Source organism: Sorex fumeus, unplaced genomic scaffold, assembly GCF_029834395.1.
Source record: "Sorex fumeus unplaced genomic scaffold, SorFum_2.1 ptg000063l, whole genome shotgun sequence".
Classification (NCBI taxonomy): Eukaryota; Metazoa; Chordata; class Mammalia; order Eulipotyphla; family Soricidae; genus Sorex; species Sorex fumeus.
Window position 1 is genome coordinate 45,674,049 of NW_026606120.1, and position 24,463 is coordinate 45,698,511.

At 47.5% G+C, this 24,463-nt stretch overlaps 1 protein-coding gene across 1 annotated transcript in view; it reads left to right on the forward strand.

Annotated features, from left to right (window-relative positions):
- Window positions 1-24,463, forward strand: part of SMYD4 (SET and MYND domain containing 4) — a 48,576-nt gene that overhangs the window by 18,708 nt on the left and 5,405 nt on the right. Inside the window, exons 5-10 of the mRNA XM_056128082.1 lie at window positions 2,688-3,846; window positions 16,235-16,417; window positions 17,032-17,195; window positions 19,631-19,763; window positions 20,563-20,682; window positions 20,851-20,974. Coding sequence (XP_055984057.1) covers window positions 2,688-3,846; window positions 16,235-16,417; window positions 17,032-17,195; window positions 19,631-19,763; window positions 20,563-20,682; window positions 20,851-20,974 — 1,883 coding nt within the window. The remainder of the gene's footprint in view (window positions 1-2,687; window positions 3,847-16,234; window positions 16,418-17,031; window positions 17,196-19,630; window positions 19,764-20,562; window positions 20,683-20,850; window positions 20,975-24,463) is intronic.

Here is a 24,463-nt window from a genome sequence, read left to right on the forward strand (position 1 = left end):
CACACCCAGCACTGCTCAGGGCCGACTCCTTGCTCTGCACTCAGGGATCACTCCCAGTGGTGCTCGGGGGACCATGTGGGGTGCTAGGGATCAAACTGCAGAGAACTGCATACAAGTAAAGCACCCTACCCACTGGACTATCCCTCTAGCCCCCCAAATTTGGTTTGGTTTTGTTTTTTGTTTTTTTCACTCAGTCCGCTGTTCTGAAGTGATCATTGAACGTGGTGTTGGCCAGCAACAAAGAGTTCTGTCCTGTGGCTCGGTATTTCTCAGCGGCAAGGTCAACTGTGAGGCGTGTTGCTAATGATACTTCAGGTTCTTAATATCTTACATTTTCCAAACATTTATTTGTTTGGGTTTTTGAAAATAGGTATAGTGTGTTGAAGACTATGCCTATGACAGTGTAGCTCCTCCTCCTCGGTACTTTGTGTGTGAAGGTGCACTGAATGCTCAGGCAGTAGTGGCGGGCTTTATGTGGGGAGCTTTCTTCCCACTTTCTCATTCAGATTTAAGAGCAAGCTCTAGAGGCTGGAGAGATAGTACAGATAGGGCATTTGACTTGCACATGGCCACCCTGGATTTGATCCCCGGCATCCAATATTTGATCCCCAACATCCCATATGGTCCCCTGAGCACCACCAGGCATAATTCCTGAGTGCAGAACCAGGAGTAACCCCTGAGCATTTCCAGGTGTGGCCCAAAGCAAACAAAGAAACAAACAAAAAAACAAGCTGTAAAATGATATTTGGGGGTTGGAGAAATAGTACAGCCAGTAAGATATTTGCCTTGCACATGGCCATTCCAAGTTCGATACTTGGATATGATCCTCCGTATGATCCTTCAAGCCCTCCAGGAATGATCCTTAAAAGCAGAGCCAGGGGTAAGTTCTGAGCACTGCTGGGTGTGGCCCAAAAACAATAAAGTAAAGTGGTATTTTGTTATACTCATTTTAGAAGTTCACAGTTAAGAACATCAAATGGTCTCAATTCATATTTATTATCCTATTAAACTAAGAGAAGAGCAAGAATATAACTCTACCTCTATATTAGAAATTTGTGGACTACAGAAGGCATCAGTTAGAAAAATTTGCAAATATCTAATCCCTTAGAGCATCTCCATATTGGTTATTTTTACCACCCACATTTTATTTTTTAACAGTCTCTAGAATTGAACGCAGAGCCTCCTTCTTGCAAGGCAAATGTTCTATCACTGAGCTATATTCCAGTCACTCTTTATAGCACTTTAACTATATAGCCTTATTTCACTCTTAAAATAACTTTCTTAAAATTTAAATTTCTTTTTTTTAATTTAAATATTCTTAAAATAACTTGCGAATTTTTACTATACCGCTTTTTCACATGCGAAAGCGAAGATTGAGAATAAATTCACTTGCCCAGGGTCACGGAGCCGGTCTAGTCCATATGGGAATGCAGGTCTGTTTGATTTCCAAATCTGCCCTCTTCACCATCATGCCGTAATTATTCTCTCTGTCATCTTTTTCCCCTCTGAAAACAGGAATATTTGTGGGATGGGAAGAAGAGTGCAGAGGAGAAGTGCTTGTCTTGTACACAGCCAAGCCAGTTTCAACCCCCAGTGCTCCATGGTCTCCTGAGCACAGAGAAGGGAGTAGCGCCTGAGCATCATGGTTGGTGGCTCAAGCTCCCCCAAATAAGAATACTTAATAAGACAATTAAGCAGTGTGGCCTAAACATATCAATAATCTTGTCATTGAAAGATCACATAATAGACAGCTGGATGTAGCTCAAATACTGGAGTGCATGTTTTGCATGCAGAAACCCCAGATTCGGTCGCTGACACCTCGTGGATCATCAAGCACCATGAAGTGTGACCCAGAAAGAGAGATAAATGGTCACATAACAAGATATGATTTTTATTTTTATTTATTGGGGGTGGGGGGACTGGAGCTATAGCACAGCGGGTTGGGCGTTTACCTTGCACGCAGCTCACCCAGGTTCAATTCCTCTGCCCCTCTCAGAGAGCTGGCGAGCTACCGAGGGTATCTTGCCCTCACGGCAAAGCCTGGCAAGCTACCCAGGACATACTCGATATGCCAAAAACAGTTACAGCAAGTCTCACAATGGAGATGTTACTGTTGCCCACTCGAACAAATCGATGAACAATGGGATGACAGTGCTACAATGGATTTATTTGGGGGGGGTTCTTTGTTTGTTTTGGGGCCACATCCAGCATTGCTCAGGGGTTACTCCTGGCTCTGCACTCAGAAATTACTCCTGGTGTTGCTCAGAGGACTGTATCAGATTCCGAGGATAAAACTCAGGTTGGCTCCATGCAAGGCAAGTGCCCTACCACTACACTATCTCTCTGACTCCCAAGACATAATTTTTTAAAAAAATAAGCTTGGGAAGGCCAGATACATCAGGTAGCGTGCTTGCCTTGCACACAGCTGACCTGGGTTCAATCCCCAGCATCCCATGTGGTTCACCAAGCACCACCAGGAGTAATTTCTGATTGCAGAGCCAGCAGTAACCCCTGAACATTGCCAGGTATGGCCCAAAAACAAAAAGAAGGAATAAGCTTGCCACTATAATTATTCCATTATTTAATAATCCTAAACTTTTCTATAGATTTTTTTTCCATAAGATTTTTTTAATAGCCGTTGAAAAGTCGAGGCCAGCTCTCATTTGGGACCTCCTTTCTGTTCTCAGACATGTCTCGAAGATATCCTCAGAGCCCAGAGGCATGGGTATCCAGAAAGATTGCAACCCAAGTTGATGCTGCGTAAGGCAGAGTGTTTAGTGGCCCTCAGAAGACCACAGGAAGCCAGCCAGACGATCCGTGATCTTGAAAGTAACTTCACCACTAAACCAACCCTAGCAGCTTCCCAGTCTCTGCAGAAAAACCTCTCTCATCTGAAAATGAAGATTCTCGAACAAGAGAATCTCACAGAAATCTTCCCGAGAGCTCTAACCAAAGCCTGTGAGAATCTGGATCTAAGGGAAAAGAATGAACAGATTTCCAGTGCCTCGTCGTCTGTCAGCTTATGTACAGACCCTGTCAAAGGCCGCTATCTGGTGGCCACCAAAGATATCCTCCCAGGACAGGTCCTGGTGAAAGAAAGGGCTTTCGTGAGTGTCCTTAACCCAGGAGAAACGACTCTGCTACATCATAGCCTCGAAAGTCAGTTCGATACTAGAGTTACCAATGGGGACCTCTACTGTCACCGATGTTTGAAGCACACCTTGGCCACGGTTCCCTGCAGTGGGTGCAGCTATGCCAAGTACTGCAGCCAGGAGTGTCTGCAGCAGGCCTGGGAGCTCTACCACAGTGTTGAGTGCTCCCTAGGGCATCTGCTTCTCACACTCGGTGTCTTTTGCCATGCTGCCCTGAGGTTGACTCTTCTTGCTAGGTTTGAAGATGTTGGCAAAGCCATAAGGATACTTGGCAGAGAGGTTCCTAACAAGGACAGCTGTTGCCCTGAAAGCAAGAACCTGGTGAGAACACTCAGTTATCACCTGAGACGGGAGAGCGAGAGAAATGACAAGAGAGTTCAGACTCCAGTTCCTGGCTGCGATCTCAATGGGAAGTACGAAAATAACTACAATGCCGTCTTCAACCTTTTGCCTCACGTGGAAAACCATAGCCCTGAGCACAAATTCCTCTGTGCGCTCAGTGTTTCTGTCTTGTGCCGGCAGCTGGAAGTGTCCGCCTTGGGGACACTCCCAGCAGCTCAGGAGTCCTCCAGGCCAGAAGAAGCTGAGCCGGCAGTCTTGTGTCCGGAGCTGACTCTGTGGGGGGTGGCCATGCTGAGACACATGCTGCAGCTACAGTGTAACGCTCAGGCAATATCGTCCATACGACAAACAGGTAAGGGGGCTCCGTTGTGTTGTGATGAGCAGAGGGTACCCACCTTTGGCTGTTGTGGCACTCGCCCCAGGCTGCACATGTGTGGTGGCAGGGCACCAGGCATTGCACACGTAGTTGTGTCCACAGGATTGTGTTTATGTGGGATGGGGCTGCCACCAATGCCGTTGACTCGTAGCTTCATGCTCTCAAGGCAGATGCTTTTCCATCAGACTCTCTTTGGGCTGCCTCAGTATTGCTCTTTTGACCTGGCTATTGTTTTTATTTCATTTTATTTATTTATTTATTGCTTTTTGGATAACACCCAGCGATGCTCAAGGGTTACTCCTGGCTCTGCACTCAGGAATTACTCCTGGCGGTGCTTGGGAGACCATATGGGATGCCGGGGATTGAACTCGGGTCAGCCGCGTGCAAGGCAAACACCCTACCTTCTGTGCTATCACTCCGGCCTGATATTGTTTAATTGTTTTTTTTTTTTTTTGCTCTCTTGGGCCTCACCTGGCTGTGCTCAGGGCTTACTCCTGACTCTGTGCTCAGGAATCACTCCTGGCAGGATTTGAGGGACTATATGTGTTGCCAAGGAATTGGATCCTGGTCAGCTGCATGCAAATCAAGCACCCCACACACTGTACTATCTCTCCAGGCCTCAACCTAGCTAATGTTTAAAGAGAAGGAACGATAAAGGAAAACAGCATTAAAAAATGGGGGCCAGAGAGATAGTATAGTGGGTAGGGCACTTGTCTTGCATGCTGCTGACCCAGGTTCAATTCCCAGCATCCCATATAGTCCCCCAAACACCACCAGGGGTGATTTCTGAGTATAGCGTCAGGAGTAACCTCTGAGCATCACTGTGTGTGGCCCGAAACCTTATAGAGAGGGAGAGAAAGAGAAAATTTAAAAAGTGGATGAGGGAGCCAGAGCAATAGTATAGAGTGTAAGGCACTTGCAGAGCCAGGAATCAGCCCTGAGCACTGCTGGGTAAGTCCAAAAGCAAAATAGAATTTAAAAAGGTTGACCCATAGCACCACCAGGCCCATGCACCTAATCTGCAGCCCAGGCCAAGAGTCACCAGGTGAGGACCCCCCCCTCCCTTTCCCCTCCTCGCCCCCCACTCCCGGCTCCCAGACACTGCTAGGAGAACCTTCCCCATCTCCAAAACTGAGTAAGGGGGTGGGATTGTGACTCGAGGTAGGAATTCTGGGTTTGACCTCCAGTACAACATATTCCTGCCAGCACTGCTGGATATGGCCCCACTCCTAACAAAAATAATCACTGTATCACTGTCATCCCGTTATTCATCGATTTGCTCTAGCGTGCGCCAGTAACATCTGCATTCGTCCTAGCCCTGAAATTTTAGCAGCCTCTCCTTACTCGTCTTTCCAACGGTGCTGCATTGGAGGCTCTTTTAGGGTCAGGGGAATGAGACACATCATTGTTACTGTTTTTGGCTTATCAAATACGCCATGGGAACTTGCCAGGCTCTTCCGTGCGGGCAGGATACTCTCGGTAGCTTGCTGGGTTCTCCCGAGGAGGAGAACTAGACTATAAGAGTCTCCTGCTCGAGCCAGGCTATCTTCACCGGGACGTCTCAGAGGGGGCGGGTTGAGTTTCCCTCCCCACACTGAGTAGAGCCCCGGCAGCCGCAGACCTCCATAACCCAGCCACAGCCATGCTCAAGGCCACTCTCCACACGCTCGGATGACTTCACACATGAAGGAACTGACAGAGGAACCCAGGTGCGCGAGTCACAGGACAGGGCCTCCTCCACCCAGACCCCCCATTTTCCAGTAGTGAGGCAGTCATACCCACAAACTACCCCCAGCACCATGAAATCCTATCACAGCCAAGATCCAGAGACTACAAATTAAAAATCTATGTAGACATTAAGGAATCAAAAAGATAATCCAGTAGATTCGGCACTGTCCTTGTATGTGGCTGACCCCAGTTTAAATCCCTGGTACTACATAAGATACCCTGAGCACCACCGCCACCTCCCCCCAATGAAAGAAATAAGAGGGGCAGTGCAAGGGAGGGGGCAGGAACGACAATAAGTAATACACATTTATAAATGGGGAGCATATAGATAGCTGAAAATGCATGATTTCCATGCAAGGGGCCCAAGTTTGATCCCCAGCGCCAGATGGTTCCCTCAGTACCACCAGCAGCCAGCTATAAGTACCACCAGGAATAGCCCCCGAATACCACCAAATTTAAATTAAATTAAACTAGGAGCCAGAGCAATGATGTAGTGAGGTGAAAGCCATGGTTTACATCTAGGAGACTCAGGTTTGTGATTCCCTGAGCATCTCCAGAAGTCCCCAAACAATGCGCCAGCGGTAACCCTAATCACCGCCAGTGTAGCCCAAACAACAAAAAGTGAATGGAACGAAGAAGGATTGAACTGTGATACTGAGGCAGAAAGCCCTTGTGACCACTTGGGACTGAAGGTCCCAGAAAGGCAGTAGCCCAAGAATGAAGCTTCATTTAACAATTTAACAGGCCTGTTACCTGGAAAAAGGCGGGAGGGTGGGGGGGGGGGGGGGGCGGGCAGGTTGTAACTCCCTGCAGGGAGTCAGGGAGTCTTTTATGACCATTTCTTATTTTGTGCAAAGCAAGGAAGGATTTAGAAATGAGTTTTCTAAGGAATGAGAGACATTTTTTTTCTCCCAGAACACTTTATAAGGTTCTATCCAGGGGCTGTCACTGCAATTGTAAACTGTCCTGGCTTGGGTAGGGAATCATTTATCATGCTAATGTATTATAATTAGGATATAATGAAAGAAAGTGGGTCATCAGGGAGGGAGGGGAGAACTGGCCTGCATTCAGTGTCTCCAGATACCATAATCTTGGAGTCCGTTGGCATTGATAACTTCCAAGCCAGTCCTGAGATCTAGCATAGGGTTTAGCTACATGACGAATTGGTGCAAGACCACATCCTAGCTAGTTCCCTGTCTCAAAAACACAACCACTTGTCTTTTTTTTTTCTTCTTCTTTTTTGGGTCACACCCAGCAATGCTCAGGGGTTACTCCTGGCTCTGCACTGAAGAATTACTCCTGGCAGTGCTCGGGACCATATGGGATGCTGGGGATCGAACCCAGGTCACCCTCATTTCATTTCATTTCATTTCATCATCCTGTTATTCGTCGATTGCCTCGAGCAGGCCCCAGTAACGTCTTTTTCATCCTAACCCTGAGATTATATTCAAGGCTCTTTAGGAGAATGAGACCCATCATTGTTACTGGTATTTGGCATATTTGGTACGCCACGGGGAGTTTGCCAGACTCTGCCCTGTGGGCAGGCTACATTCGATAGCCTGCAAGTTTGTCCAAAGTAGGAATGAGATGATAAGATGTTATAAAAGATGTCCTGATAAGATTTGCAGCCGGTTCTGCGCGGTTCTGGGAGCTGGATTTTATAGTCTCTGAGTCTTGGCCGTTGATGGGATTACACGGCGCCAGGGGGCCAGGTGGTGGGTGTGACCCCCGCCTACTGGAATTTGGAGGATCTGGGTGGAGGATGCTCGACTCCAATCCGAGTAGGCTGGGAGATCTCGGCCCCGGAACCCGCGTGGATTTGTCCCTCTGCCAGTACCTTCAGGTGTGCGGAGAGTGGTCTCAGCATGGTGGTGGCTGGTCCTGGAGGTCTTCGGCTGCTGGAGCCCTCCGGCAGGTCACCCTCGTGCAAGATAAATGCCCTACCCACTGTACTAATGCACCAGCTCAACCACCTGTCTTTTGTTATGGTTTTGTCATTGGTCCCACTCTGCATTGTCAAAGGAATAGCTTCATGCCTCCTAATTTAAGAGAGGTATGAAGAGGATATGTCTGTAAAGTACTTACTAGTTAAAAATCCAACCACCTGGCTGGAGATCGAGTACAGCTGGCAGGGCACCAGCATGGAGCTGCCCTGCATTTGATCCTCAGAACCCCATATGGTCCCCAGAGTCCTGCCAGAGCCAGGAGTGAGCCCTGAGCACCCACAGTTTGTGCAGGTGCTGCAGCTCCGCATAGTGTATGCAAGCCCAGCACGGACACTGCAGTATCAATACAGGGAAACAGGAGTGGGGAAGAAGTGGGAATAAAATAAGGTTAAGAGCGCTATCACTGTATGTTGTTGTGTGTGTATGTGTGTATATGTGTATATATATATGGAAAACTGAAACAATAGACCAGATTATATCATTGAATTGGGCATCAGAATCTGTTTTTTCTTTTGTGCTCGGGGTTGGTTGGCTATTCCTGAACTCAGGAAAGACCTCTGGTGTTGCTCAAGGGACACATGCTGTGATGGAGATCAAAATGGGGTCAGCTGCATGCAAGGCAAGGACTTTATCCCTGTTCTCACTCTGGCCCCAAGGCATCAGAATTTCAACTCAGTCTTGTGACTTTGTTTCCGTCTCATCTCTATTCATTGAGAATCTTTTTTTCTTTTTCTTTTCATTTCAAAAAAAAAAATTCCAGCAGTACTGGCAGCCTCTGTGGAGGTCAGGGCAGCTATTGAGGGGTGAGCTCCAGATCCCTGCCAGCCGAGTCCTGCTTCCTGAGCCAGATCTTGTAGCCAAGCCTGTGGAAGGTAGACGTGGAGCTTGGCTGCAGCCAGCATCCTGGTGTCCACTCTGATGGAGCTGCACTGACCCAGATATGAGGGACGGAAAAGAAGTGGCCTGCACAGCATTTTCCTCGCCTGTCCTCCAATTTAGCAGATGTTTTTCAGTGCAGTCAGTTTATTACATTGTCCTCCATGTTGTAATTAATTCATTGAAGGGAGTAGCTAAAGTTTAACTAAAACTAGGACTTATATACGGAAATATTATTTAAATGTGACTTAACCAAACTACACCACTTTTTTTTTTTTTGCTTTTTGCATCACACCTGGCGATGCACAGGAGTTACTCATGCACTTAGGAATTACTCCGGATGGTGCTCAGGGGACCATATGGGATGCTGGGAATCGAACCCTGGTTGGCCGCGTGCAAGGCAAATGCCCTACCCACTGTGCTATTGCTCCAGTTTCTATACCTGCTTGTTCTTACAGTCCTCTCACATTAAGAAATCTGGGATTTTGCAAATTTCTGTTGACATGTTTTGGGTTTTTGTTTGTCTCCATTTGGGGCCACAGTCCTGGTGCTTTGGGGCCACTCCCTGCACTGCTCAGAGGACCCTGTGCGGTGCCTGGAACTGAACAAGGTCCAGCTGTGAAAGGCAAGTGCCTTGACCCCCGTACTATCTCTCCTGTTGCTCTTTGTATGTTTTCACCTTTTTTGTTTTCTTATTTTCAGTGTTTGTTTTGGGGGCCACGCCTGACTGTGCTCAGGGATCACTCCTGTCAGTCTCTGGGGATCATATGGGATGCTGGGACTCTACCTCAGGTCAGCTGCGGGAAAGGCAAGCGCCCTACCTGCTGCGTTACCTCTTTGATCCCTGTAGCTTTTTATCTTTAGTTTCCATTTAGCTACCAGGTTACAGGGTAGATAGACATTTCGCTCGGTGTGTTTCTGGACAGTGCTCTTCCGTATCCGGAAGCACACAAAGCATCCAGAAGTAGCCCTGGCTTTATCCCGTGGCGCTACAGAGCCGCACTGCGAGCGCCTCCCCTCGCTGCCTCTCAGAGCCACTGCTGTCTCCTAAGACTACATCTGTTGAGGACTCTTCCAGGATTGTGTTTTCCCTGTGTATATTCTCTGTCATTTAAAAAAAATATATTGTTTTCATTTTGTTTTGTTTGTCTGAATATAAAAAAAAATTGTAAATGGGGCTTTCCTATTACAGTAGGGAAAAGTTTGAAGCTTTTTTGAGTCTATCGGGCTTTGCATCTAAAGCAATAGAAGACACAGAAATGATACAAAAGGAATCTGGGGAGATGACTCAGAGGGTTTGAGCAGATGCTTTGAGCCTCAGGTTCAGTCCCTAGGTTGGCTTCTCAGCACCCCATGGTTCCTGGAGCACCACCAGGAGTCCCAAAACCTCAGGCTTTACCACTAGCCTCCTGGCCCAGCTGGCCCAGTATGGAATATCACTAGGAGTTATCCCAGCCTCCCTGAGCACTGTGTGGAGAGCCCCTGCACTCCTACCCCCGAAAAGCCACAGAGCTGTGGAGGTAGTTGACTTGCCTCATATGTGTGAGACCCTGGAGTTTAGCAGGGCATTCCCAACTAAATTAGTAATAAGAGAAAACCATTCATAGAGCAGAATATAGGAAGATGAAGCAAGAAGAATCTATAATAGAAAACATAGGGGGCCAAAGAGATATTACAGGGGTTAAGGGATTTTTCTTGCATGCAGCCAACCCCAGTTCAATCCTTGGTGCCACAGATGATCCCTCCAAGCACCAACCAAAGTGATCCCTGAGCATAGGTGTGACCCACAAAACAAAAAGTAAAGATAGGGAATGTGGTGCTGCCAACAGGTCAACCTGTACCTTCAGGGTGAGTCCATCAGCAGCCGATGGGGCCTTCTGGCTTCCTGATACCCCCAAATTGCCACTGTCCCTCTGGCCAGACTCCAACAAGTGGGGGCCAAGTTTCCCAAAAAACTTAAACAGCCAAAGGTTAGGTATATGGGAGCCACACCCACAAACCACTCTGGCTCAGCTATATAAGCTCATTTATCGGCCTTGATTCAGAGATCAAAAGCCACAGTGACTCTTGGACTCACACAAGGCTGAATCGACCAACGAGGGTAAATCTGAGCAGGGGCAGATCGGCCTGGTGCCCACCCAAGCAGAGTCCCTGGCAGCCACTTGCTCCCATAATCCAAAATCAACACCCTACCCCAGCCTGTCTCCACCATCTTGGGGTGGACCTCACCAAGATACGATCTGCTAAACATTTGAGTATGCGGGTTTTGTGACTGAAATCTCGGAGTTGGGATGTATTACCTTCCCCACCTCCCTATATTTCTGACTCCTGGAAGCACCTACAGTCACCCCCACGAACCCTCTCCAGTGCCATGTAAGCTCTGCTACTGGCCTTGCTTCACAGACCCATAAATAAATCCCCAAAGAGATACAAAGGTGCAGCTAATCTTGGACCTGTGCAAAACTGAACAAACTAGGGTAAATCAGAGGGGAGTAGATCAGTCTGGTGTCCACCCAAGTAGAGCCCCCCAGCAGCCACTTGCTTCTACAATCCAGAATCACCGCCCTGCTCTTGCCAGATTCCACCGTCTCAGGATGGACCTCACTGAGATATGATCTGCTGAAAATTCGGGTATGCAGGTTTTGTGACTGAAATTTCCAGGCTTTCTCGGGGTCAGGATGGGCTACCTCCTCCCAACTTTCTGTATTTCCAGAAGCCTCGGCTTGGGAGACAACACACACACACACACACACACACACACACCAAACCCCCCCCCCTTTTTTTTTTTTTTGCTTTTTGAGTCACACCCGTCAATGCACAGGAGTTACTCCTGGCTCTGCGCTCAGGAATTACCCCTAGCAGTGCTCAGGGGACCTTATGGGATGCTGGGAATTGAACCCAGGTTGGCCGTGTGCAAGGCAAACGCTCTACCCACCGTGCTATTGCTCCAGCCCCAAACCCACTTTTTTTTAATCCCATGTTTTTATTGCCTTTCCCTCTTCCTTTCCTTTGTTATTGCAATGACCAGAGCCACACATTCAGTGGTGGGTAGCTATGCTCACCTAGTTGAGGTGCTTGCCCAGGTCCATTCCATGATCTTCTGGCCCTGACACATTAGTCAATTTCAGTTGCCAGACTCTCTCTCTCTCTCTCATTCTTTCTGTCTCTATCTCTCTCCTCTTCCCTCCCTCCTCTCTCCTCTCTCTCCTCTCCTCTTCTCTCTCTCTTCTCTTTCTCCTCTTTCCTCTCTCCTCTCTCTTGGAGCAACACCTGGCAGTGCTTAGGGCTTACTTCTGGCTCTGTGCTTTGCGGTCACTGCAGGTGGTAATCGGGGGACCATATGCAGTACCGGGGCCATACCCAAAGGCACGCACCTTACTTGCTGCACTCTCTTCAGCCCCCACCTCTCATTTGGAAGTGCTCACACACTTGGTTGAGCTGCAGTCCCCGGGGATCACAGACTCGAGCAGCCGACATTACACTCAGGGTCATCAGGGATTTGGATTCCTCATGCACTTACCAGACAGGTTCTCTAATCGCTGGCCACCATACTACTATCTACCCCTCCAGACCCCTGTCAGTTTTTTCAAGGCACTTGATTCACAGGACAGCAGTGCCCTCCAGGAAAGTCGTACCAGTTACTCACCGGCAGTGTTCACTTTCATTTTTTAATTCAATCTAATTTTGTTTTTGTCTGCTCGTATTTCTAATCTTATTATATCCCTTTTTTATTATTTCTTTGGGATTCCAACACCTCCCAGTTTAGTGTTCTCATTGAATTTCATTAGCAGCTGTTTCATTAGTAGCACAGGAGAAAGATTAGAGTGTTAAACTAGGATAGACTTTAACAAAAACCTATGAAAATGTATGTTGTTATCTTTACGTAAGTCCTGTTTAATCAAAGTGGCTCAGAAACCTCCTTCTGGGACTTATCGTCAGGACAGTCTAGGCCCAATGATCTCCTGGACTCTGGTGTATGTGCTTGTCTCTCCGTGGGAAAGGCACATGGGTGATACATGTGGCTGTCCCTACTGTGCTTGATAAGGCTCAGTGTGCACATCTGTGTGGCTGCAGATCAATCAACTGCCCTTGCTTTTACTCTCCTGCAACTAGGAATCCACAGCCTTCAGTTTGAGACCTTGATTACTTGATGTATAAACATATTTCAGGCAGAACAGTGGGTAGGGCTCTTGCCTTGCACATGGCCAACTTGAGTTTGATCCTTGGAACCCCTTATGGTCTTTCCCCCTGGCCCGCAGACGTGCCAGGAGTGATCCCTGAATGCAGAGCCATGAGTAAGTTCTGAGCACCACTGGGTGTGGCCCCAAAATTAAAAAAATTAATAACCACCTTCATGTTTTTCAAAAGATCTGCCAGAATGGGTTTATATTGGAGTATAGTAAATGAGTCTTCTCCCCCCCCCCTTTTCTTGAATCTCATTTTAAACGTGCTAGCTATATTAGCATGGTGCACTTGTTTAAATAATCATCCCCTCTTTCATGTTTTAGGCACAGAATGTCACGCATTAAGTTTGGGTGATAGGGTACATACATAAATTCTTTTTATTACCTCAACTAATAGATGAGGAATGTAAAATATTGAACAAGTTTTTTTTTCCCAATCAATACTTAATTTTTTAGAAACAATTAGAGACTCAACTCTGGCATAAATATGCACCCCACTCAGTTCCTGGGCCTCCTTCTGTTAGAGGATAATCTATAAATAATTCACGAAGCTGACATTACTCACTGTATTGTGATCATTTCTTCTGGGAAAATTTTAGCAACTGTTCTAATATAGATTGCCAGTTATCAGTAGTTGGGAATGCAAGTCAACTTTTAATTATGCAGAAGCTGATTATTCAGACTACAAACTGTTCATGCCCTGTAATTCTCCTTCCTGCTGCCTACCTTTTAGCATTTTCACTGCTCATTAGCACATGTGCCAGAAGGTAGGCATTGGACAAGCAGGGGGGGAGGAGAGGGAAAGGGAAAATAAAATCAGTTAACCACTTTAGAAGAGCTCTGATGAAAGATTTCAGTACAATTTGTAGGATTGATCAGAATTGAGTCATTTGGATTCCCTGTGAACATTTTTTAATCTTTCTATTTTTATCCTTCAGAGCAACAAATAATAGAATGCTCTTCATAGGGACAACATTATTCCTATATTTAATGTTTTCCTTTCTGGAATATTTTTACATGGCAGTTCATGATGTTTTCTCTCCTCATTCTATTTTTATCCAGACTACTCTCTTTCTTGAGTGATTGATATTTGGCATATTTCACAATCTGATGATTTTCAAAAAAGAAAAGGAAGCTTTGCCTTTTAGTTCCAGTATCTTTCGTATCTCAATTTTGTTGGAAATAGCACTTCCTCATGCTTAACCCAGAGCTGCTGCACACGTGCCAGTTTTGGTGCCCAGGATTACCTATACATGTTCCTGGGATTTGTGTGGCTGTTCCGGAAACCCAAGCTGGGATATCATCTGCCCAGGAACCTCTGGTTAAGTGAAACCTTACTTATTTATTTGTTTGTTTGTTTGTTTTTGGGTCACATCCGGTGATGCTCAGGGGTTACTCCTGGCTTTGCATTCAGGAGTTACTCCTGGCGGTGCTGGGGGGACCATATGGGATGCTGGGAATCGAACCCAGGTCGGCCGCATGCAAGGCAAACGCGCTACCTGCTGTACTATTGCTCCTGCCCCCTTAAGTGAAACCTTAGAGCGTAGTAAAACTTAGGGTGCTAGTGTCTTTGTTTGCCTAAGGCTGTTCTTCTTGTATAATGCTCTGCCTCCTTCTCTGGGCTATCACCTGTCTCTCGTTGTCCAAATACCTCCCTCTTACCGAGACTCTGTGTGCTATTGGGGAGAGAAACTGAATAATGAGCCATTTGAAACAGTCGGTCTGCAGATGAGCACGGAGAACTTATGCATGAATCTAAGTGCAGAAATGACTTCTTCCCTTGGAGGCCTTTTTTTTCCCCCTTCCTAATTTTCAAACATTTTGTTAAACTACTTGATTGTGGGGCTGGAGTAATAGTACAGCGGGTAGGGCATTTGCCTTGTTTGTGGCTGACCCGGCTTAAAGCCTCAGCATCCCGTATGGTCTACCGAGCACCACCAGGAGTAATTCCTGAGTGCAGAACCAGGAGTAACCCCTGAGCATTGCCAGGTGGACCCAAAAGGGGAAAAAAAAAACTTACTTGGGGCTGGAGCAATAGCACAGCGGGTAGGGCGTTTGCCTTGCACGCAGCCAACATGGCCGATACAGGTTCGATTCCCAGCATCCCATATGGTCCCCCAAGCACCGCCAGGAGCGATTCCTGAGTGCATGAGCCAGGAGTAACCCCTGAACATCGCCGGGTGTGACCCAAAAAGAAAAAAAAAAAAACCTTACTTGATTGTGTTTCAAAAAAGGGAATTAGCTCAAATACTAGCTGGGATAGACCTAGTACAGAGCAGAGTTCCCAGTGAAAACTACTGCTGACCAATTTTCCATTGGAAAATTAGGCAAAAGGAATACTGATTTGGGGGCTGGAATGATAGCACAGTGGGTAGGGCGTTTGCCTTGCACGCAGCCGACCCAAGTTCGATTCCCAGCATCCCATATGGTCCCCCGAGCACTGCGAGGAGTAATTCCTGAGTGCATGAGCCAGGAGTAGCCCCTGTGCATTTCCAGGTGTGACCCAAAAAGAAAAAAAAAAGGAATACTGATTTTTTTTTTTTTTTTTTGCTTTTTGGGTCACACCCAGTGATGCACAAGGATCACTCCTGGTTCATGCACTCAGGACTTACTCCTGGCCATGCTTGGGGGACCATATGGAATACTGGGATACTGGAAATCAAACCCAGGTTGGGCCACATGCAAGGCTACCACTCCAGCTCCAAGAAATACTGATTAAAAAAAAAAAACTAGATTATAGGGTTGAAAAGATAATAAGCAGGTAAGGGGTTTTCCTTGCGTACAGCTGACCCAGGGTTGGTCTCTGGCATTCCACATGATCCCCCCAAGTACTGCTGGGAGTAATTCCTGAGTGCGGAGCTCAGAGTAACCTCTGAGCCAGGGTTAAAACAAAGCAAACAAACAAGCAAAAGCTAATGTATAAACCTGTTTAACTTGGGATTCTAAGTAGCACTGTAGCACTCTCCTCCCGTTGTTCATCAATTTGCTCGAGCGGGCACCAGTAACATCCCCATTGTGAAACTTGTTGTTACTGTTTTTGGCATATTGAATATATCACGGGGAGCTTGCCAGGCTTTGCCATGAGGGTGTGATACTCTCAGTAGCTTGCTGGGCTCTCGAGAGGGGCGGAGAAATCGAATCCAGGTTGGCCGTGTGCAAGGCAAACACCCTACCCGCTGTACTATCACTCCAGCCCAGGATTCTGAATAACTTATTTTATTAAGCAGCCAAGTAAATTAAAAGCACTTGCATTAAAGTCTCCTGGATACCGTCTCTACAGGTAGTCAGGTTTCTGTAGCCTCATGACCGTTCCAAAACCGTCTATCTAGAAGGCTCCCTAGTGATATATTTTTCTCTTCTAATCTTTGTGTTTTTTTTTTAATGGTATGGAGACACAATGGCTAGGTTCTGGCATCCGGCGGACTTTTCTTGTGCCCATTTGCTTTGCTTCCTGGGGGCCAGAGCCTGCTGGCGAGTCACGGTCCATCTGATTCACGCTGGATCCGGCTGTGGAGCGGTGACTCAGATGGGCTGTAGGCCCAGCGGCCCAGCTCATCTTCTGAGCACAAACGGCACAGCCAGGACGAACGCCCTGACACATGTCCCCTTTCATCTTCCTGTCCTTTCAAGGATGTAATGAGAACATCGTCGCCGACAGCAGGCAGGTCCGCCTCGCCACAGGTGTCTTCCCAGTGGTCAGCCTCCTGAACCATTCCTGCAGCCCCAACACCAGCGTGTCCTTCCTGGGCACTGTGGCCACGGTTCGCGCATCCCAGAAGATTGGGAAAGGGCAGGAGATCCTCCACTGCTACGGTGAGGCTCCAGCAGCATGCATGCCCCCACCATGTGTGAGGAAGAGCCTCGCCTGGGATGCGTCACCAGTGTTGGCTTCCATGAGAGGAAACACAAACTTGGGCCTCCCCTCCCCACCCCTACCCCCTCCACAGAAAAACCTTCTTAGGGGTTGGAGCAATAGCACAGCGGATATGGCACTTGCCTTGCACTCAGCTGATCTGAGTTCTATCCCCGGATCCATATGGTCCCCTGAGCACTGCCTGGAATAATTCCTGAGTGCAGAGCCAGGAGTAACCTCTGAGCATCTCTGGGTGTGGCCCTCTCAAAAAAAAAAGACCTTCTTAGCAGGGTCCTATTTTTTCTATACTACTCTATACCCTGCTACCTAATTAATCCCTGTGTAAACTTCCCGTCTGAAAATGAACTAAGAATGATGACATTTTGACTTCTTTTTTCATCCTTCTCCTGCCACTTGGGAATAATGTGTGCCTTTATCTAGTTCCACGATTGTTTATGTGAAAAGTCCCTGTCAGATGATGAATAATTAACCAGACCCTCTCCTGAGCTGAAGTTCCTTCAGCGGTGCTTGACTCTTTTGCTTTGAACATTGGCCAAGTAAGGTCTCCCTGCAGGGCCTCACGAGAGCAGGATGGGCGTTGCGGAAAGACAGCGGAAGCTAAGGTCTCAGTATTTCTTTGACTGCGGTTGCCCCGCCTGTCAAAAGGAGAAGCACAGCCTCGCTGCAGGGCCCAGGTGGGAAGCTTTCTGTTGTCACCGGTGCAGAGCACTCTTGCAGGTAAATCTCTGCCCTCTTCTCCTGGAGGCCAGGCCAAGGCCATAAATCTCTAAGAGGAAGCTGTTGGGACTTAGCAGTGCGAGAGTACTGTGACCTCTTCCCTTCCAGCCCACCCTCCCCACTTACATTACCCCCTGCAGGAACCTTGGTGCAAGGCTGCATTTAGGATTCCTCTTTCACTTGCAAATAGCAGGAAGTACCACCTAAACACTGGCTTTGAGGGTGTGTGTGGTGGAGAGGTTGGGAATTTATTCATGCGGTATATTGAGTATTGGTCTGGGAGATAACTCAAGTGGTAGAACAGGTGCTTAGCATATGTGAAGCCCTGAGTTTGCTCCCAGCACCCTTCTCTGCTCTGCCCCCCGCCCCCAGCACTGCCAAGTGTAGCCTGCATGGCCCCCAGGCATCCAACCATCAGACCACACTGTTGAGCTGAGCATCAGCATCCCCATTCCCCTTCCATTCCAACATACTCCCCCCCCCCCCGCCCCCAACACACACACCTCAGCACCACTGGATGTGGCACCGAAGAAAAAGGAAGATGCCAGACAGATGTGCTTCTGATACAGCCTGATCCACGGACTCAATGTCCCCAAGACCCATTTTTTTTAAATACCAGTTTTTAGTTTACTATTTTGTTTGGTTTTGGAGCCACAGCTGGCTATGTTCAGGATTATTCCTCACTCTGTGCTCAGGGCTCACTTCCGACAGGGCTTGAGGGATCATATGTGAGACAGCCATATGCGAGGCAGGCGCCCCCCCACTGTACTCGCTAGCCCCTATGACCCAATTGTTTTTCCCTACCTCTCTTAGCTTCATTTCCCCAACTCCATCCTCACATTGCCTTTCCTCCTTTTAGGGAAATAGAGGGGGGTTGGGGCCACATCTGGCATTGCTCAGGGAATACTCCTGGTAATCTTGTCAGGAGCGATTCCTGGCAGTGCGTGGGGGTCTGTAGGTGGTGCTGGAGACTGAACAGGGTTGGCTGCATGCAAGGCCTTAACACCAGTACTATCTCTTCAGCCCTAGGTTCCTCCAGGGCAGCCTTGTAGCTGCTGGCGGCTTCAGTCTCTTAGTCCCTCTGCCTAAGAGGTTAAAAACAGGTGCTGTTCTGAGATCTGGACCAAAATTTCACTGAGGGATTGGAGCAATAATACAGTGGGTAGGGCTCTTGCCTTACAAGCAGCCGATCCGGGTTCAATCCCCAGCATCCCATATGGTCCTCCAAGTACCACAAGGAGTGACTCCGGAGTGCAGAGCCAAGAATGACCCGTGAGCATTGCCGGGTGTGCCCCTCTCCCCAAAAAAAGTTTCATTGTGTTTTATTATTTTTTAATTAATTTTGTATTGAATCACTGTGAGATTTATGTTATTCATGATTGGGTTTCAGTCATAAAATGTCGCAACACTTGTCCCGAACCTGTGCACATTTCTTGCCACCAGTACCATTGTGTTTGACTAACCTGATGCTCATACCTGAAGGAAAATCAGAGCCGCGTCATTTTCTTCTCCCTCTTTGGGAGAGAGGAATGAACAGACAAGCGGCATGTGCTACACCTTTGGCTGCCAGCACTGCCCACAGGAGGGTTGGTGGGTCCTCAGGAGAAAGCAGGTCGCCATTGCCAGAGGAGACCATGGGTATCAGCTGCTAAGGAACAGCAGATACCTACCTGAGCAGATTTTTCTCATCAATGGATAGGGTATTCTTGGGAAGCCATCAGTCACTCTGGATGATGGTTAATTAGGACCCAGTTAATTAGGAAGCTGAAGTTACAGGGCCGAAGAGATGGTATAGCAGCAGGTGGGGCGCTTACCTTGCACATAGCCAACCTGGATTCTATCCCCAGCACCCTATATGGTCCCCCAAACCCTTCCAGGGGTGTTCCTTGAGGCCAGAGCATTGCTGGATATGGCCCCCACAACAAAAAAGTCTCAACTTGCAGACTCAAAGTCAAATGTGATGAGACTTCACCACGGATCATTCCTACTGGTTTTCTTAGGTTTTTTCATGATCACTAGAAATGTGTCTGTCATCCAGAGTTCTGTCCCCAGAGAGAAGTGTGGGGTTTTAAAGAGAAATTTTGCACTCTGCCAGTTTGGTTGCAAAAATTATATTTCCTAGCAGACTAGAGCACATGTCTTGCATGTGAGAGCTTTGGGTTTAATACTTGGCACCTCATGGCCCTCTGAGCACCATCAGGAAGTGAGCCCTGAGTACCCAGCCAGGAGCATCCCCTGAGCACCATCAGGCATGGCCCAATAAAAGGAAGGAAGGGAGCCGGTAGGGAGGAGGAGGCTCAGTGGGCTTTGATCTTGGGGTCTAACTGCAGTCTTTCCCATCCTGTCAGAAGAATAGATCAATCAGATAGCATGAGCACATGCCGTGTGACTAGCCCACTCTGGTGCAGGAATAAAGACCAAACTGACTTCCACAGGGAGGTGATGTTCTTAGCTGTGGCAACTCATCTTGTGCGGAACCAGTCAGGCGCGATCACCTCATCGCTCGCTTACAGAACCTCCGGCAGCAAATCAAGATGGCCAGGAAGCTCCTTGGAAATGGTAAACTAGGTGAGACCAACTCCCTGCCTTGATCCTCCAGTCCTTTCCATTCTGAGATCACCTTGGACTCAGAAAAAAAGCTCAGTGATGGTTGAAGAGTTGAATTTAATTATCCCCATGCCAGCCACAAGATGGCTGTGTAAGCCAGTGAGACCAAACCCTCACCAGCTCACATGTTCTTGAAAAGGGGCCAAATGATTTCAGCTCCCGGTTCCCTACGCATCAGATAGCTAGTTAAAGTGCCCTGAAGGGTGATCGCTGACACCCATGAGCTTGGAACAGTCCAGAGGTACGGTATCATTTTATTTTGATTCCAGGGCTAATGACCAGACTTGAGAGGGAGAATATTCTCTTCTCATCAGGGCCTCATCTGTCTTCTAGAGAGCAGCGGGGCATGTTCCAATGGAGAGACTTTTTTTCCCCAGAAAGGGAATTGTAGAACTCCTCATTACCCTTGAAAACTGCCTGAGAGCCTGCCATTGTGAGAATTTATGTTTCCTGCTTTCAGAAAGTTGACCTTTCCCTCAGAATTCAGGGTCAAAAGAAATAATAACCACAGTGGAATGTGGTCACTCCACTTTAAACTGCAGTCAGACCCTGGGTGGGGGGGTGCTTTCCTGGCGTCCTTTTCTGTGGGAAGAGGACGCATGAGGAACCAGGAGTTCTCTGGGGACAGACATTGTGGGTTGGTGACAGCTGAGGAGACAGAAGCAGGCGGCTCGATTCAGCCTCACCAATGTAGACAGTGCGGACTGAGCTCTCCTAACTTGGGCTTTGTCCCTAACAAGGCCACTTTCCTTTCTAGCAGTTGAGCAAGCCATTGGAGTGTTGCTGGGCTGCCAAGTTGATGCAGAGAGCTTCCTGTACCTGGAGCACACAACCGTGGGGGAGATCGCAGATGCGCTGGCCCAGGCCTATGCTGCCTTAGGTACTGCGTGAGTTTGAGCAACAAACCCGCTGGCGTGTGTACTTGTGACCCAAACCTGTCTGCCTTTTAGCCGTCTGCTGTCCCTCCCCCTTAACCCTCCCCACCCTGAAAAGTTCTCCATGCTTGATGGTGGTTCTTTGCCAGAACCAGATTCTTCTTTCCTGGCAGGGGACTGGCAGAAATCGGCCGCCCACCTACGGAAGAGTCTCCAAGTGGTTGAGGTTCGCCATGGACCATCCAGTGTTGAAATGGGCCATGAGCTCTTCAAACTGGCCCAGATCCTTTTCAATGGGTGAGTCTTTCTCCTGGTGCTAGAGCTCGGCCAGGATATGCTGCCGCACCTTTCATTAGACTCTCCTGCGGCTCTCCTTTCCCACAGTGTGTTTGAGCATGTTGAAACTCACGTCCCCTCCAGGAGAGGGCCTTCATTTCTGCTTTCACTGGCAAACTTGAAGCTCTTGAATTTCCTTCTGCAAGTCTGTGGAAAGCACCTGGCTCTAAATGGGGTTTCTTGGTCCCCTGGGAAAACTGGCCCCACACACCCACTGTCAGAGTAGTTCTTCCCGGTCCTTGCTGGGGGATCTCATGCTCAGTACCTCAACTCTAGGGCGCTTTCTTTTTCCTGACTCTGTTCCTTTCAGGTTTGGGATGGGGCACAATGGAAGCAGAGGTCGGGCCTCACCCCGTGGTGCTCAGACTGTACCCATAGCTCTGCTCTGGGGTAAATCCCCACTGTGCTCGGAGACCATGCAGTACCAGGGATCAGACCCAGTCCTCACATGGACAAAGCATGTGCACCATCCTTTGGAGCCATTTCCATGCCCAGTTCTGTTCTTTTTGTTGTTTTGGGGTCGGGGTGATTCATTGACAAAAGTGCATGCCTCGCAGTATGTGAAACCTGACTCTGGGCCCCTGCACACAAAAATAATAAAGAAGGCACCAGAGAGATGCTCAAAGGACTGGAGCGCGGGATTTGTATGCAGGGCCTTGGGTTTGTTCCCCAATACCATACCATCCCCTGGGACCATCCAGAACTATCCCAAGTACCACCAGGGATGGTTCAGAAACAAAAACCAGACATTCTGTGTTAAATTTTTGGTTTGGTTTTGTTTTATGGCCATACCTGGTGGTGCTCAGGGCTTACTCCTGACTCTGTGCTCAGAAATCACTCCTAGCAGAGCTCAGAGAACCATATGGGATGCTGGGGGTTGAACCTAGGTCAGCCACAGGCAAGGCAAGCACCCTGTCCACTATACTGTCTCCCCAGCCTTGTGTTAAAGGTTATTAAATAGGATTAATAAGTAAAAGACTCATCCGCTTTTGTAGCTAAGATCATGGGAACTCCCTGATCTCAGTATGTCTGGATGGACTCTTCTGCCTTGATAAAGCTGCCTTGATAAAACTGATGGGGCCGGAGTAATAGTACAGAAAATAGGGCGTTTGCCTTGCACGTGGCTGACCCAGGTTCAATTCCCGGCATCCCACATGGTCCCCAAGCACCACCAGGAGTAATTCCTGAGCGCAGAGCCAGGAGTAACCCCTGAGCATTGCTGGATGTGACCCAAAAAGCAGAGAAAAAGAAAGAAAGAAAGAAAGAAAGAAAGAAAGAAAGAAAGAAAGAAAGAAAGAAAGAAAGAAAGAAGGGAAGAAAGGGAAGGAAGGGAAAGAAAAGAAAGAAAGAAAGAAAGAAAGAAAGAAAGAAAGAAAGAAAGGGGCCAGAGAGACAGCTCTAAGGTGTAATTCCCCCCAAAAAAATGTATTTGAAAGAGGCCTGGAGAGATAGTACAGTGGATAGAACACTCACCTTGCATGCACCCAGCCTGAGTTTGTTTTTCGAACTTGAGTTTGAGCCCCTGCATCCCCACCAGGAGTGACTCCTAAGTGCAGAGCCAGAAGCAAGCCCTGGCTTGGTGGTCACACCACCAGGAGGTGTGACCCCTCAAAAAAAATTAAGTATTTTAAAATTTGATCATAAGATGCGATGAAGGAGATAAGAAGCTATATGCTCAAGGGACAGTCAGTTCTTTTCTGATTTGTTGTGTTACATCAAAACATTGAACAGAAGTCCTAGTAGAGCCATTTGTATGACTGTAGATGTTATCATACTGAAGAGTTGCTGTAAGAATCAACAAGGACATAAAAGTAATTTCTGGGATGGTTTCTCAACTTTAACTGAAAATTTGTTGAAGATATCACTGGCACTGGCAAAACAATGCAAATCTTGCTTTTCGTGATCAAAAGATGATCATGATTGTAAACTTGTTGATGAAAGGACGCCTCAAAGTGCTAGGTATGACCAGACTTCATTGGGTATGAAATTTCAGACAAGCTTGTCATAGTCCCCTGAATCCACCAGGACTGATTCCTGATCACAGAGCTAGGAATAAGTCCTGAGCACATCTGGGTGTGACTCAGAAAACAAAAATTGAATTATAAAATGGGTCTGGAGAAAGCCAAGCACAAAAATTTGTAAGTCTACAACTGTTCCTCATGGTGTTTCACTAATAAAAAATTTTTTTTAAAAAAAATTGAACAACTATTAAAAAAAATAGTACTGTAGCACTGTCCTCCTATTGTTCATCGATTTGCTCGAGCAGGCTCAGTAACGTCTCCATTGTGATACTTGTTGTTACTGTGTTTGGCATATTGAATACGTCACGGGTAGCTTGCCAGGCTTTGCCGTGCGGGCAAAACACTCTCGGTAGCTTGCCACACTCTCTGAGAGCAGTGGAGGGATTGAACCCGGCTCGGCCAGGCAGGTGGCTTGAATTGCAAACGCCCTACCGCTGTGCTGTCGCTCCAGCCCATAAAAAAAATAAATAAAATAAAATGGGTCTGGAGAGATATCACAGTGGGCAGGGTGCTTGCCTGGATTCAATCCCTGGCATCCTATGTAGTTCCCTGAGCATCACCAGGTGTAGACCAAAAACAAAAATAAATAACCCCAAAATAAAAAGCTTAAAAAAAAAGTATTACTTCTGTGACCATGTGCTCAATAGAGCTTATTGCAAGCATCAGCTAAGAGTTTCATCTGTTTCATATTTTAGGTACGTCAGTTGCTCCATTCCTGAATTCTTTATTGTTACTATGAACCTCTAGACTCAGTTCCCTTTGGGTGTATTGTTGTTTGACTCAAAAGAATGAAGAAGGGGGCTGGAGCAATAGCACAGCGGGTAGGGCATTTGCCTTGCACGCAGCCGACCTGAGTTTGATTCCCAGCATCCCATATGGTCCCCTGAGCACCGCCAGGAGTAATTCCTGAGTGCAGAGCCAGGAGTAATCCCTGTACCTCACTGGATGTGACCCAAAAAGAAAAAAAAAATTTAGTCTACACAACTAGTGAATGGAAAGATTGACATTATATCTAGGGCCAGAGAGAGTACAGTGAGTAAGCCGTTTGCCTTCAAAGCAGCTGAGCCAGGGTCAACCAGTGGCGAGACGGTTGGTCTTCCAAGCACCACCAGGAGTGATCCCTGAGCACAGAGCCAGGAGTAAGCCTTGAGCACAGCCAGGTGTGGCCCAAAAACTACAACAAAAAATTCTATCTGTAAGAAACATTTAAGGGGAAGATAGGTGAGTTTTCCCATTGGTGTTTTGTTTTATGTATTTAGGCAGGAACAGGAAAGAGTAAATGTTGCTCAAGGTGCCACAGTGTGTTTAGGAAAGAAGCAGTTTGAGCATCAATGACAGCACCTAGGAGGGCTGTTACAACAGAAGGCTCATGTATCCTGCAATTATTTCAGTAATGTTTCAGTATTAGTAGCTCTATTTTCCTGCTTGT